Source organism: Lagopus muta, chromosome 24 (genome assembly GCF_023343835.1).
Source record: "Lagopus muta isolate bLagMut1 chromosome 24, bLagMut1 primary, whole genome shotgun sequence".
NCBI lineage: Eukaryota > Metazoa > Chordata > Aves > Galliformes > Phasianidae > Lagopus > Lagopus muta.
In genome coordinates this window covers 4,701,886-4,716,656 of record NC_064456.1, presented here as the reverse complement: position 1 = coordinate 4,716,656, position 14,771 = coordinate 4,701,886, and the positions used below count along the sequence as shown (strand labels likewise).

Here is a 14,771-nt window from a genome sequence, read left to right as displayed (position 1 = left end):
CAGGATTAAAAAGTAGTTTTTGTATCTTTTGGACACGAGCACTTTTTAAAAATGGAATTGTACACAAGAAGAATTGTGCTGTCAACATGCATGTAACAGCTGTTCAGTACTCTGCTGTCAGGTCAGAGTCCTTGCAAATGTCTGTGTGTGTGGTGGCTGTAGGCAGTGGGAGGAAAGCAGAGTTCTGGAAGGGAATGCTGGAGGCTTACAAAGACGCCTGCTGGTGCGTTCTGTGTGTTCTGTGGATGTGATTGGTGTCACATGCAGCCCTCCGTTTTCTGAGTCCTTGCATATGAATGATTGACATGGTGTTAAAAATACACGGAAGCTAAGGTTTTTCTGTGTTTGTTTTGCTTTACTGTGTTTGTGGTTTGGCTGGTACGCGTTGTTTGGCGTCACCAAATGTGAAAATCAGTGCCAGCTTGTTGGGCCATTGCTGAACACTTGATTTTGGGAAGTTTGGTTCCGGTACTGAACAGCTAACATCAAGTATTTCCTTTGTGTTTGATTTTTACCCTCTGCCCTGTAATACCAAATCTTTCTACTTCTGTCACATCGAATGCTCACAGAAATGCCAGAAATATTGATTAAACCGAATAGATGGGACAGCTGAGAAGTTGATAGTGGAAAGAAAGGTTTTGAGTTGCTCCTTGCTGCTTATTGAATGTATGGAGCCGTTCCTGTTCTGACTTTATGGGTGAATCTGTATTATGTGTTTTCTTTGGTGGAGTTCTGCAGATTCTGTTTTGTGTCTTTAAGAACTGCACAGTGTTTTCCTTCCCATTTGACTCCTCTGCTGCTTGGTTTTGGTGGATAATTGCTGTAGCCAAATACAGAACTGTGAGAAATAAACTTGAGCAAGACAAAGGAACTCGGAGTATTGAGCTGATCAAGGGTGAACATCAGGACTGTTCCTTCATTTGGCCCTTGGGCTTTTATCTGTTTTCTAAATCCAGTGGCAAAGAAATGAAAGCCGCAGCACCCAAAGGTGCTCTTACTGCTGCTTGGAGCTTTTGTTTCTTTTCTTTTTTTTTCACTGGAAGGTAATGCAGCATTTTTTGTGTGCTTGTGCATGTTTAGTGCCTTTCAAATTTGTGACAGTGCAGCAATCAACATCCCACATCCAGCAGTTGGAAGAAGGAGGCCTTTCTGACTCAGTTTCCTAGTTGGTGTGCTGCTCTGTCGCCTCCATCTGTTCTGTGCCTTGTGTATGCAAAGTACAATCCCATGTTTTCTGTCTGTGCATCTCTGTGATTGTGCATTCTCCTGAAACTCCCTGTACTGCTAACTCTCCCTTCTGATCATGCTGTGCTCCAGATACGAATTTCGTATCGTGTGTGGGTGTCCCACAGCATCTACCTGTCAGGTTAATTTGGGGCCCTCTTTGAAATAGAGAACAGATAACACTGCTTTTTTTCAGCGGGCTCCAGTTTTATTTCGTTTGCTTAGCCCAGGTTTATATCACAGACATACTGAACAAGGGGAAAATTGTATCTGATGCATTCAAAATCAAGTATTTAGGGCTCCACCATAACTGTAGAATTAAGAAATTAACTGTAACTTAAATTGCAGGTACTGTTATTGAGGAGGACAGAGGAATAGAATTTTATTTATCTTTTTGATGTTGATGAAGCATGCTGTTTGTCAGTAAGTTTATCACATCGGCAGCTTTGTTCTGCAGTCTTTTATCTCCAAGTAATCCTGGTATGTGAGGCCTACGCTCATTCCTGTTGCTCCACTGCAATGCATTTCATTCAAGGCTTTAACCACACAGCTCAGTGCCTGTTCCTGGCAGCAGTGACAGCACAGTTTTGTTTCGGGGGAGCGGGCTGAGTGGAGAAGAACAACAAAACAAAGTACCATAAGATTCCAAACACTAAATAGCTGTTGTACGCATATTTGTCATCCATCAGGGCCTAAAATTCCAGAAGCTGGCACTGCATCTGCTGGATTCAAAGCTCTGGGAGGCAGGGGTGTCCCAATGTCCAAGTCAGTTGTGTCTCTGTGTGGATCTTTCCTGAGATGGGCCTGGAGGGAAGGGAGAGGAACGTGTTAGAAGCTTCAAATGCTTTTGTGTTTTACTGCTTAAATAGGTGAGTCTTCTGCACCCCATAAAAAGGAGCATGCTGTCACAACTGGTTGCTTTTAGTGGTGTGTTGTTATTTTGGTTTTTGTTCTGGCTGTGGGGGGAAGTCCATTTTTCTGTATGTTCTTTGGTTTCTTTCACATGTGTTTGAATATCACACATGGCAGGGAATAGTGAGGTGTTCTTGTTCCATCTTGCGATCCTACCTTGTAATTCTTTTTCCCCTGGGAGGTGTTCACTGCGAGGGAAAAAATATCTCTAAGTCCCTTCAGCATCTGCTGTGAAGGAGACAATTGTGTCCTTACTGCCTCTGGAGGGGGAAGGTGCTGCCTAGGATAATATTTGGGTACTGCCAGGTGCAGCTGGGCACATAGGGAATAGTAAATGAAAATGATTGCATGCTATGTTTTTAACAACCTGAAGAAAAAGAGAAGTCTGGTAGTAATACAGGGAGCCAGGTGAACAAATAGAAGTCCTCACTCACGTGAGCTTCACTGCAGAATCTCAGCCAACTTCTCCTCGTAGTACTGGAAGTTCTCTTGAATGTCCTCCCATGGCACGAAAGCCTTTGCTTCCTCTCCTTCTTCCTGTTCCACAAAGTTCTGCCAGACGTACTCAAAGTCTTGAGGCTTCATGATCCTCAGCTTGCAGCCAGCAGACTTCATTTTTTTCAGGGCAGCCTGCATGTCTGGCTCCTCCCACATGAAGAGGCGTCCCACCATGATGGTCAGGCGCAGGTTCTTGTTCTTCCTCAGGGTCTCGCTGATCCGATCGGCGCAGGCCACGCAGGGGCTGGAGGAGACGTACCAGGTGATGTTGTAGCGGAGGCTCGATTCACACTTTGGCAAAATGGTGTTAAAGAAAGCGATTTCTGCATGGGAGGCTGCGTGCTCATCTTCCAGGTAACCCCGGGAAGTCGTCGACTCTTTGCCTTGGGTCTCTACAACGTAACACAGGAAGGTTTTGTTCCTGCCTGAGCTGTATTCCACGTTCCTGAACTGGAACTTGAAAAATATGGCTGGGAGGCGTTCCCTGTGGGAAGTAGAGAGGAGAGAAGCATCTCAGGAAGCAGGTGGTGAAAGGTTACAGCGTTGGCTTAGATCCTGTGTGATCGTGGACCGGTCGCACTGTCCACCATGATTCTCTTTTGCTATCTGTTAAAAGGAGATCCCTGCCAAGAAAGGCTAAAAACGCATTAAACACCATTGGGTGATCAATTACTGTGTGGTGAGGCTTCCCGTTTTCAACACTTAGTCTTTTTCACTTTGATAAATGGCAGTACGGAGCTTTCCTGCTTGCTCCCTGTACACCTAACTGGAGTGTGTAGTACAAGCATTAGTGCTTGAAGAATGTTGGAAAGATGAAGGATACTGCTGACAACGTGCCCTGCGACCTGCGAGGGTGGGAGTGGTGGCTGCATGGAGTAGCCAAAGCAGAATAACAAAAAGCAGAACAACATTTTAGTGCTTAGATGCTAGTAATCTTCCAGAGTCTTGTACTCCTCTCATCTGAGCTTCAGGTGCACCTGTAACCTTGCTGTTCCCACTGAAGCTATAATCAATCTTTGTAAAACACTAAGTGTCTTATTCATCTCTTGTCTACAGTTACGTTATAATGTCAGATCTCTCCAGGGGGTGCAATGTGAAAAGGTCAGGACAGCTTCTCAAACTCCTAGAAATATTAATTGGGGAGAGCAGTGAGGCTGCAGGAGCAGCGACAGAATGTTGTTCTGCTGAGAGGAAAGAATCTGTGATGCATCGTGGCACAAGATATCTCCAGAGATGGTGGAAACAAATGGCATGGAAAAGAATGAATGGCCTCAAAATCAGTATGCTGTGCTCAGTGTGTAGGAAGTGAATCGCTGTCAGGTTGCTAGTGGGGAATCCTGGCCTGGGCCGTGCTGAGAATGTGGGATGGTTGCAATCCAGGAATAAGGACTGTTCTGTGAAGGGCTGGAATTTGATATATATAATCAGCAGGTGTCTTCCTATGGACTGTAATGGAAAAGGCCTCGCTTTGAGGGTAGGACTGCATGAAATGCCCCAAGTAGCGTGATGCTCTGCTTGTCAGGTTGGAATGGGAACAGCTCAACAGAAAGCAGGGTGTAGCAAACAGAGTCCATCACGTCATACCTGGATGCAAGAGCATGGGCTGCAGGACTTCTGTGTGGAAAAGGATTGCAATTGCTGCTGTCTAAATACATAACAGTAAATTATAGCTGCTATCAAGCTTTAGCCACGTCACCCTAAATGTTTAAATACATTTTTCTGTCTCTGTTTAATTCCACTTAGAAACTTCCAGAAACTTCTCATTGCTACGCACATATCCACACTTGTCCTCACACAGCCAGAGGTTTCCCTGCTGCCAAAGTCCTGTGGTGTTTTTGGCTTTACAGAAAGCAGGAGCATAACAGCACTGTCCCTGCAGAACGTTTGCTGCTGCTCCAGCAGGTGAAGGCTCTGGTTGGTCCTGCAGTGCACATTTGCAGCGAAAGGCCTGGAGTTACAGCTCACACTTCTGGTGTGGGTTTCCCAACAGTGTGATTTTACAGATGAGTGACTTCCCTTGGAATAGCAGTGTGCTGCACAAGCCAAGTCGTGTGAGAGTTGATACGGTTAGGTTGGCAGAGTGCTTTGTGCTCGGAGGAGAAGACTGTTATTGTTCAGAATGCAGTGAGATGGATGAGTCGAAACAGCATCGTGTGTGGAACAGCAGCCACACCAGGAATGTCTGTTGGTGCTGTCGCTCAAAGAGTACCCTAATTCTTTTTGCATGTCATTGATTTATATAACAATGCATGGTTAGAGTGCAAGGCTGGCTTCAGAAGTTTTATTAGAAGCAGATTTTCTGCTGCTTTCTGAACTGTATTATTAAACGCTTACGTTATTCAGTGCTGTTTAGATGAGGTCTATCCAAGCTGGGATTTAATAGCAAAGCCTGTCTGGGGCCTTCTGTGTTAGCATTGTCTTAGCTGGAGGTGTGCTCATGAGGGATGGCCAGCAGTAGTGTGGATACAGGCTTTTGTTTTGGTTACTGAGCAAACAGATCATGCTGGTCTGCTGTGATTTGGTCTGTGGCTCTCTGGTTTGTGCACAAGTTCTAAACTACCTAGAAAAGCTTCTGGAGTCCTCTAAATTAAGGGAACAGAGGGAAAACATTAAGAAATGGAAGCTAAGGTTACCTGTTAGAGCCAGTCTCATTTTCTTTGTGTTATAAGACTCCTCTGGTGTCGCTGAACAGCATCATCAGGCTATTTCAGCAAAGCTCCTCTCATTCCACAAACTCCATTTGTTGTCTTTGAGCTAAGAAAAGTTTACATCCTTCTGAGAACAGCACTTCTGCTGCTTTCAGTCCTAGTAATAATAAACGACTCTTCAGATAACGATTTAATGATTCCTTAATTGAGGTTTTCTTTGGAAGCCCAGCCTGCTGAGTGCCACGAGCTGCCGGCCACCTCGTGTCAAAGGCAAGTTTGTGTGGGTGCAAGAAGCTGTTCTGAAGTAACGTCGTGTGTTCAGATGTGTCGCATCGGAGTCGCAGGTGTGAGTTAATTCCTGATTTAACTCCTTGACTGCAAAGTGGTGACATCAGAGATGAAATTAAGCATGTATGTTGTGATGAGCAGTTTGAACAGCAGTGATCTGTTCCAGGATGCGTTGACTCACTGTGTGTTTAATCAGACCTTCTAGACAGATCTGTGTGCTTATCATCCTGGCATCCATCTGAGATTATCTGGGATGTTCACCTCAATCTGTCCTGGCAGCATGGAATGTGCGTTTGCTTAATGAATAGGTTTCCAATAAAGAATGTAAACAAAGCTAAGGGCTTTTTCCAAGCCTAAGTAATTGGCTGAGAGCTTGGAAAACTTGATGGTTGATTCGGAGGCAACCAGGAGATTGTTTGCTAGTTAGCAAGAATCTCCTTAATCCCATGTAAACTAGAGGAGGGAGGGCACTTCAGCACAAGTGTGAATTGTAAACAACAGTCCTCAGGAGGCTCAGCTGCGTCCTTGCTGTGACTTCCCAGCAGCTGGGACTTGGGCAAGGTGTCTCTGGTCCCCTGAGCAACTGGGAAGTCCTACAGCAAGGGGTGCAGCAGTGAAAGAGCAGGAAGAGCACCCACGTGTGCCATAGGATTGCATGCGTGCTTGGATGCTGTCTGCTGCTTTCTCTCCCCTCTGAGTTACAGCATGCTTGGCAGATGACCCGAGATGAAGCAAGGTATCATGATTGTTTGGATAGGTTTAAATGCTCCACATGTGACTGATAACCAAAATACATCCGTAAGAAAGCTTTGCCATGTGCTGTGAAAGCAAAGCCTACTTCTTTGGACGCTGAGGTCCAGCTTCGTGTCTGTTCCTGAGTAAATCACCAAGTCTTGGCAAGCCTGCTTTCCCAGGATCGCATGGCAGGTGGTGTACAAACGTTAACATTATCCCTATTTCACCCTTTTTGGTTTTCTAAGATCAGGAAAGCAGAATGCCAACAGAATGTACCAAGATGAGTTCTCCTATTTCTTACACCAGACCCTGTATTGCTGTAGGTGCTAAATGCAAACATGGTGTTGTCTGGCCTATAACTGTGAATTTATTAAAATAGACAAGAGCCAACTATTGTGGTGACTGGGCTGACAGCTGCTCTGCTTTCTTTCATTTTTGCAAATAGAGAAGCCATCTTCTCACCATGTCCATCTCCAATAAGGGCACGGTGTTTAGGAGCTGCATGTGAGCTCTGTGTGTGTGGAAGGGGTGAGGGGAGGGGTGGGATCTGAAGTTTTTGCTGCTTTTTGCCAACTATTCCCAAATTAACACTCATGCTCATTGATGATAGAAAGTCTGTAATGACCAGCTGTAACAGAAACCAAGGATTTATCACCTCCTGATAGAAGGAGCCTCATTTACACTCTAGGTAATGTGTGAATAAATACATCCACTTAAATGTCATGAAAAACACACAGCAGGAGCTTACATTTATCCAGGGCTGTGTTGAGCCAAATGCTGACAAAAAGTGAGGGTGGGGGAAGTTAATGTTCTCAAACAGACTGATCAGTTTCCCAACATGTTTTGTGTATGCCAGGCTCTGCTATGAGCCTCAGCTTGAAAACTTGGCTGTGTGTCAGAAGATGCCCCTCATCCAAGGGCTGAAACTGAAGTTCTTGAATAGTAGGCAGTGTAATTGAATTTAAGTGCTTGCACAGTGGCAGTTGCTTTCTCATAACTTGCATAGCTGGCTTTATTGGCTGAAAAATTGTAAGTAATTGGGAAATCTGAGCAGTGATGAGAGCAGGTGGAGGCACAGCCTGCAGTGACAGGGTCCTTCCCAGAACGAGAGCAAAAATTGCTGGATTTTCCTGCACATCTTTCTGGGTCCTCTGGGATTTCTGCTTCGCTTCCTCATCCTCACCTTTAGCACCCAGTGTATCAGTCATAAACTAATAATCAGGGGATAGCGGGCCATGAGCGATGCAGGAATTCTCCAGATAGCTTTAAACAGTTTCCAAATAGTATCGTAATGAGCACAGCATGAATACCCCTAGTGACAGCTCTGTGCTCCCTCACCAAAGAGCTGAGTCCTTCAGGGATTTCAGCTCTTGTCTTGCTTGGTATCAACATACAGAAAGAAAACGGGCTGCTCCCAGCTTCGTGTACGCAGATAGCAGAGCGTGGATTTAAACTCATTCCCAAAAAAGCTTTACCCAAGGTAATCCAATCGACGATTTTCAGAGCCTGTGCATTCATCCCTGCTTAACCCAGCTGTGTGAGATGAAACCTCATGCGTGGCTTTCAGCAGTGCCAACCCAACACAGTTTGCAGCATCTCTTACTGGTGGCCACGTCCCAGGCAGCAGCCTTCCTAGTGGGGCTCTGCAGTCTGCTCTGAGGTTTGCATTGCAGCAGCTGGAAGAAATCACGGGTTTGGTTTATGCACTGGGAGCCTTGGTGACTTCAGGGGAGACCAGAGGGAAGAACTACAGAGGGCATCTTTACACCAGAGCTCTGACCAATTCTGAGTGCTTAGAGAGAACAGATTACGCTTTTTTAGCGGTTGTCAGCAATGTCTGACAAGAGTTCAGCTTCCTAGCAGATCTGTTGTATCTCCTCTTTCAAGGGCCAGGCTCTCTGCAACAAAAGAAGCTCCCTGCTGCTTTGCTGGCCACCTCTTGTTTTGGTGCCCATCCACGAGCAGGACTTCTCCAAGTGCCCAATTCCAGATGTGAGCGTGGAGCTCTTGGAAGATCTGTCCCTTAGGTACGTAAAGCAAATCAGCCATAGCAGGGCTATTTTTCCTAATGCACAGATAGAGAAACTTTCAGACAAGAGCCATTGATTACGCCAAGAAATCGATCTCTGCTCACCAAGGCCGTGCCTCCCATCGGGCAGCGATCCCGGTGCACTCAGCAGGACTCCATGCAAAGCAAAAGTCTGCTGAATTCTAGGGAAGCAGCCCTACTTGTATAAAAACAAATAGATTTGACTGCCTGCCTGGCCTGAATCTGTGCTCCAAAACACGTCGAAACTTAACAAAATCCCGCGGCAATGAAAGCCAGACTTAAAGCCTTTAAGAACACCGAGAAACGCACGACTTCAGATGCTGCCTTCAGTTACCCGACATCAGAGCTGAGGCAGAAACCTCTGAAGGTGCCCACGTCAGTCTCCTGCTCCCCTGCGTGGTGAACCCCCTTACCCTGTCACGATCTCAAACGGAGGCAGGTCTTCCCTCTTCACCTTCTTCTTCTTCTTCCCCTCGCCCTCCTCTGCGTTGTCGGGTTCACCATTCTGGGTGTTGCTGGGCTCCTCCTGCTTTTCTGCCATCTTCTCGGCTGTAGGGGCAGTCAGTTACAGCCACCGGGAAAAAGAGCAATTTCTGAGAGCTCGGGGAGTGCAGGGGGCAGGGAGAAAACAGAGCTGGGAGTCCCTGCGCTGGAGACAGTTGTCGGGGGCTAAATATGGAACAAAGCAGCGATAGGGGCTGGATGGGGTTGGGTGTCCCAGGCTCTCAGCTTTCCCTCCCCAGCTTTTGCTACGTCTTTTTAACGATCCCCCGCGCTCCTTTTTAATTTAAAATTAAGTGACGACTTGGTGGTGGGCGGGACAAGAGATGGGTGGAAAATCCTGGAAGCGTAAGGATCTGTTTATCCATGACTGTGACGGATCGCTGGCAAGGTGCAGAGCTGGCAGGTTCTCCATTCACCTTCCATTTGCCAGTTTATTATTTTGCTGACCTTGAAGGACCACTGTTTTGGCTCAGAGGGGAGAGTGGCAACCCCCTTTGGTTTGCTGGAAAATCCCCATTGTTGTGGATTTGTCCCTGAGAGCCACCTGGAGCGCCCAGAGCAAGAGATTGCCTTTCCTTCCCCCTGCTCTTCCAGGAGAATGAAATCCCAAATTGGAGCTTGTTGAAGTTAGTGTTACAGATGGTGTCGGTGGGAATTGAAGCCAGAAGTTTGTTCCAGATGTTGTGAAGTCAGGCTGATAATTCACAGTGGGTATCTGAGGTGCAGGACAGTTCCAATTCCACGTGCTGAGCACATTGTTCTCTATTTTTTCTCTTCTTTGGCTGAATATTTAAAAAATGCTTAGTGCTCTAAGAGTGATAACACTGCTAGATAAGAGTACGGATTTTGAAAGTCTGTTGCCTTAGAGATTCTTGCAGGGTTCCTCTGTTTCTTTCCCCTTTGCTTCTGCAGGGGATGCAGATGTCGGATGAGTGATTGCAAGGAGCCAAAGAATCAGACAGACTGTGAGCCGTGATGATAAAGGTGTGTGCAGACCTGGAGGTGAGGCAGCACTTAGTGGGACTGGTGTGAGCTGCGTGCCAAGGACAGAGCACTTGGAGGCATTCTGGTGAAGTGCTTATTGTGATTGCTCTGAACTATTGTGGGTGTGGAACCCGTCCTTCATAAAAGAAATGAGAAGGACTACAGAGATTTTATTGACACAAGCTTCGGGAGTTTGCTTTGCTCAGCAGTGTGTCAAGCAGATCTCTCAAAGAGGCTGCGGTGGCTTGGAAGAATACTCAGGGTTTGTCTGGGCTTCCCGTGAGCTGTGAAAAGGGGTTTGCATGTTCAGTTTGGGAGGATTCTCTTCAGAAGTGCAGAATGATGTGAAATTCTTCTCACGGTTTAATCAAAGTTTGTATCAATCCCATGTGAGCCAAGCCTGGTGAAAACCTGAGCATGCCTTTCTCAGGGAAACTTTTCTGTGACATGAAGTGGGGTGAATGGGAGGCGTGTAGTGATGCAGAACTCAAGTTTTAGCCAAAGCACATTGGAAATCAAAGCTCCAGCATCCTGGGTTCTGCACCCAGGAGCCCATTGTCATGATTTGGATGAAGATGAAATGTTGTGCTGTATCTGATTGAATGTTCAGGCTACGTTAGTGGGAAACTGCTTTGAGGAGGACAGGCTGCTCTGTGTAGGAATCAGAGATGTGAGCACCTGCTTTCATCTCACACCCGTGGTTCCCCCATAGCCAGCTCTCCTACAGCTTTAGAGGCTGTGCACCACCACGAAGGGATGAACTTGTGCTGCTGGGCAGATAGTTTGCCTTCTGGCTGCTTTATCAAGCCCCTTGCTAGCTTGGCTTTCTGCACTGTGAGAATCACAATACCTTTTGTAGTTCTTCATTAATAGCATCACTGGAATGTGTTCTGGGGACAGGGCACACCACCCACCCCTTCACTCCTTCTCTGTTTGCTAGTGATGAGAAAGTTGTTTATGTGATGGCTGGCATGGAGTTTTGTGACAGCAGCGCAGTGAAGGATTTGAGACGTTCCAAGACATCCTATCCGTGGAACATATATTTTCCTGGTGCAAAATTTTATTTATTTTTAAGCTGGAAATACTTTCCTGGAGAGCAAGTGTAGTGTTTTTCCTCTGCCTGGTAACTACGCTCAGATTCCAGCTCCCCTGTCCAGTTACTCTCACCTCTGACATTTTGGGAGTGTTTTTGGGGATGGGGATCCTCTCTTAATGACTGACAGCTTGTCTCTGTCTTCCCCCTGTATGTTAAACGCACCCTTCTTCACTCTGACCCACTTTTCTTTTTTTATTTCTGGAAGCTCTTGACTGTTAAGGTCCCATCTTTCCTGCAGCCTTAGCTTTCACTGGCCTGGCCCCTCCGCAGAGCTCAGGGCAGAGCTCCTATCTAATCTCTGGAATGTGGCACCGAGACTCTACCTCTATCCAGCCCTTCCCCAGCTGCTTCACAGCTCCATCTAGGGCAGTGCACTAAATAGTCACGATCCACCCCCCTGCAGAGTCTGCCTGTGCCAAAAATATAAAGGGACACCACCGAGTTGCTGTCGAGCTGACATTTTGCATTAGAGCCTTAGGAATGAAAGCTTTGATCGGTTGTATTCGGTTGTTTTTAAATGACCCTAATTCCCCTGAAGTTGTGCGTGTGTTCAGGAGCATCCGTGCATGGAGCTGATGGCTGGAGCCACTGATGGAATTCTTTCCCCATCAGATGTTATGGAACAGGAGTGCTGGGGGTCCGGGTTGCAGCCATCCTCACTCCAGGACCTCCCAGCAGCACTCAGCTCAAATCACTGCGCTTCCCAACAGGCGTTGTTACCCAGGCTTCCTTCACCCTTCCTCTCCTCACTGATTCCATGCTTTATTTTGTTGCCTGTGAAGTTCGTGCTGCTCTGAGAAACCCTGCGCAGCAGAACGGCTACGTGGCCGCAAAGCGCAGGAGGTCTGCATGCACCTCAAAGCTCACAGGCAGGCTGAGAGCAGAGGCCAAATCCTGCTCACCACCAGCAGAACCCTGTGCCTCTCCCTGCTGGATGCAGCCGGTAGGGGAGGGCTGTTCCCTCTTCAGTAAATCTTCAGCAGCTGCACTTCGCTTGTGGGGAAAGCTCCCGCGGAGGGACCCGACCCTGCAGAACTGGATGGGCCCTTCAGCTGCTTCCCTCTCAGCGGCACAAACCCAGGCTGTGGTTTCCTGCCTCAGCCCATTCTCCATCCTGTGAAAGATGTGTCCTACAACATCTGGCAGCCCGTCCCCCTGTGCTTCCCCATGTTGGGGCATCGAGGCCAGAATGCCCGATCAGAGCTGTGAATAAAGAGGAGGAATAGACCTCAAAGTCACCAACCCTGCAGTAGGACTTGAAGAGCTGGGAAAGCTGCCGGCAGGGGACAGCCAGCAAGAGAAGGCTGAGCTCTGTTCTGGAGGCTGCGCTCTGGCTTGGCTCATGTCTCAGGTATTAAGATCTGATCATGGGTCCCTCCAAATACAGAGCACTTTTCCCACTGATTTTAGAGACATGTGGGAACAATCTGATGGGTTTTTTTTCCCCCTTTCTCATCTTGAACGAGTATCTGACAAGGAGAGTATTGTAATCCCTTGACCTGTCTGCCCAGCAGGTTATCTGCTTGTCCTCTTAATTGCAGCCTGACCAGCTTTACTGCTGTTGAAATGGCTGCTCTGTGCTGATCACAAAGGGGCAGTGGAAGAGACCTGGCAGTAGAAGTCCCTGCCAGGAAAAGGAGGCTTTTATTGCATTCTTGGGCTGGAGGAACGTTTCTGGGTAGATGTGAGAGTGAAATAAGACACTGGCTGTGTGAGTCATGGCTGAGATGTGCTCTCTATTCCAAAGGGACAGCTGGTGGCAGTAACAAAACATCTCCCTAGATACATTGTCTGGCAGCCATCCCCCTCCTGCTTTTTCCGGCTGTAACTACCGTTACGTGATAAATAAATAAACACTCGCTGACAGTGATGTGCGGAGGCAGCTTTCCTTCCTTCAGCCCCTGGAGGCCCTCACCTGTCCCTTTCATTGCACTGCAGGGCTGCACTGCCAAGTTTTAAGAGAAGGGACAGGAAAACACAGACGTCAGCTGCTGCAGAATCCCACAAGGTTCAACCTGAGCAGTGCCCCTCTGGGCAGTGCTGTGAAAAGAGCAATACCTCAGCTGAAACGAGCCGTGGTGCAAGCAGAGAGAAGGGATGCTCTCACCTCCTCGCCCACTTTCTCTTCACATCCGAACCCTGGACGTCCCTGGCCTACGATCCCCAGCACACACAGCTATTACTGCTCTCCTGTAGAGCTGAGGAGTGTTACTGGGCAGGCGCTGCTGGCTGCCCAATTAACTCAAAGTCCAACTGGAAGTTAATGCCAACTCCAGGCAGCACAACCTCCTTGCTGCTGGGTGCAGTTTTCCTGGGAGCAGCCCCAGCCGTGGCTGCTCAGAGCCCGGGGAATTGATGCTCTGCTCCTCCCAGCGCTAACGAGAGGCTGTGGGAGGGCTGCTGGCCTGTCATCAGCTCACTGAAGTTTACACACAGCAGCAAATTCTTTCTAACATTTCACTCTCTATTTTAACGTAGCTCCAGACACCAGCAAGTCAATTTAAGTTCCTCCCTGCTGAAGTCAGAGTGTTTTCTGGAACAGCTAGTAAATTATTGAATGAGGAAGGGTTGGAGAAAGGGGCTGGATGGAAAGGCGCAGCAAGATTTTATTTATGGCCAAATACTGTGTATCCAGCAGGCAGAGGATGAGCCCTGTGGGCTCAGATCAAGTGTACAATCGGTTTCCTGTTGAAAATGTCTTTCTGGACAGACTGGCTGAAGCCTGGAGAGAGGGGATCATCCCTGGACATGGAGATCTGAGAGGTGGCTCTTCTCTAAATGCCACGACCCTGTGAAAACTGCCACGAATGCATGGCCTTTGTCTGAGTCACTGCTTGAGCCATGTAGACCACGACATGTCCTGTGGTGTGCTATGAATGTTCCCTGACACTGGGGTGGGATATGGTATCCGTTCCATAGGCTAATTTAAGGGGCTGGATGAGCACCTTGCATAGCCACCAAGGCGATATGGATCCAGCCTGCCGGCTGCCTTGGTTTGTTTTGGCTCAGGCAAAATTCCTCCATGCTCCTTGCAGATGGGCTGGGGAAAAAAAGCCCCTCAGACAGAGAATGGCAGGGAGGAGGGCCCTGAGCTCCGCCATGGCACCTCCAGTGAAATCCCCTCTTAGAGGCAAAATTTGACAAGTTTTGGCAGGCCAGGCTCCAAGGCACGGTTTGGATTTCTTGCATCTTTCTGGGTTCTCTTTCCTCTTCCCTTTGATTTGACTGTAGCCCAGGTCTGCAGGAGGATGCTGTGTTGCCACGTGCTTCTTCCTGCCGTCGCGTGGTCAGCAGCATGAGATCCACTGGGTAGCAGTAATAGAAAACCAGGCCATGAGGACAGGCTGGTTTTGCTCTGCACTGCACAACAGAAGAGATTTTCTGGATGGCTGACTTTGAAACATCATTAACATTATTCTAATGCAGAGGGTTTTAGCATAGTTGTTTAAGTGGTAAATACACTAAATGATGCTTTAAATATTAATACAAGAGGGTGCTTTGCTGAATTTAAGATTGTCAATTGATTTCTTGTAATCGTATGCATTACACATAGGAGCACTTGCTGGCTTTTCTGCCTGCAAGAAACTGCAATCATCAGAGAAGCTACTGGTGCATGTATAGGTGGGCTGGAAGGGAGAACTGCAATAAAGACAAGAAGCCAGCGGTGAAGATGGGGAGGGCAAATATGAAAATTCATAAAAGTCCATCCTATTTAATTCAAAGTATTGCTTTACCTTAACAGGAAATAAAAATTAGGGAGAAGGGAAAAGAGGGGGAATTCTGAAGAGTGTCCAAATAGGTGTCCAGGTATTGAATTTGGACGTGTTATTAA

The 14,771-nt window shown here is 47.4% G+C and overlaps 2 protein-coding genes across 2 annotated transcripts in view; one reads left to right on the top strand and one right to left on the bottom strand.

Annotated features, from left to right (window-relative positions):
• ITPR3 (inositol 1,4,5-trisphosphate receptor type 3) overlaps positions 1–14,771 on the top strand; it is a 275,096-nt gene that overhangs the window by 178,270 nt on the left and 82,055 nt on the right. The window lies entirely within an intron of this gene.
• Positions 458–9,123, bottom strand: APOBEC2 (apolipoprotein B mRNA editing enzyme catalytic subunit 2). The gene is made up of 3 exons (XM_048926341.1): positions 8,769–9,123; positions 2,571–3,118; positions 458–2,028 (listed from the first exon to the last, which is right to left on the bottom strand). Exons 1-2 carry the CDS (start codon positions 8,894–8,896, stop codon positions 2,578–2,580), a joined length of 669 nt encoding a protein of 222 aa, XP_048782298.1. The 5' UTR covers positions 8,897–9,123; the 3' UTR covers positions 458–2,028; positions 2,571–2,577.

Coding starts and splice junctions, on each gene's coding strand:
- APOBEC2 (XM_048926341.1), bottom strand. CDS start 8,896: ATGGCAGAAAAGCAGGAGGAGCCCAGCAACACCCAGAATGGTGAACCC. Junction 3,119..8,768: donor CCGTTTGAGATCGTGACAGG/GTAAGGGGGTTC, acceptor TACTTCCCACAG/GGAACGCCTCCCAGCCATAT.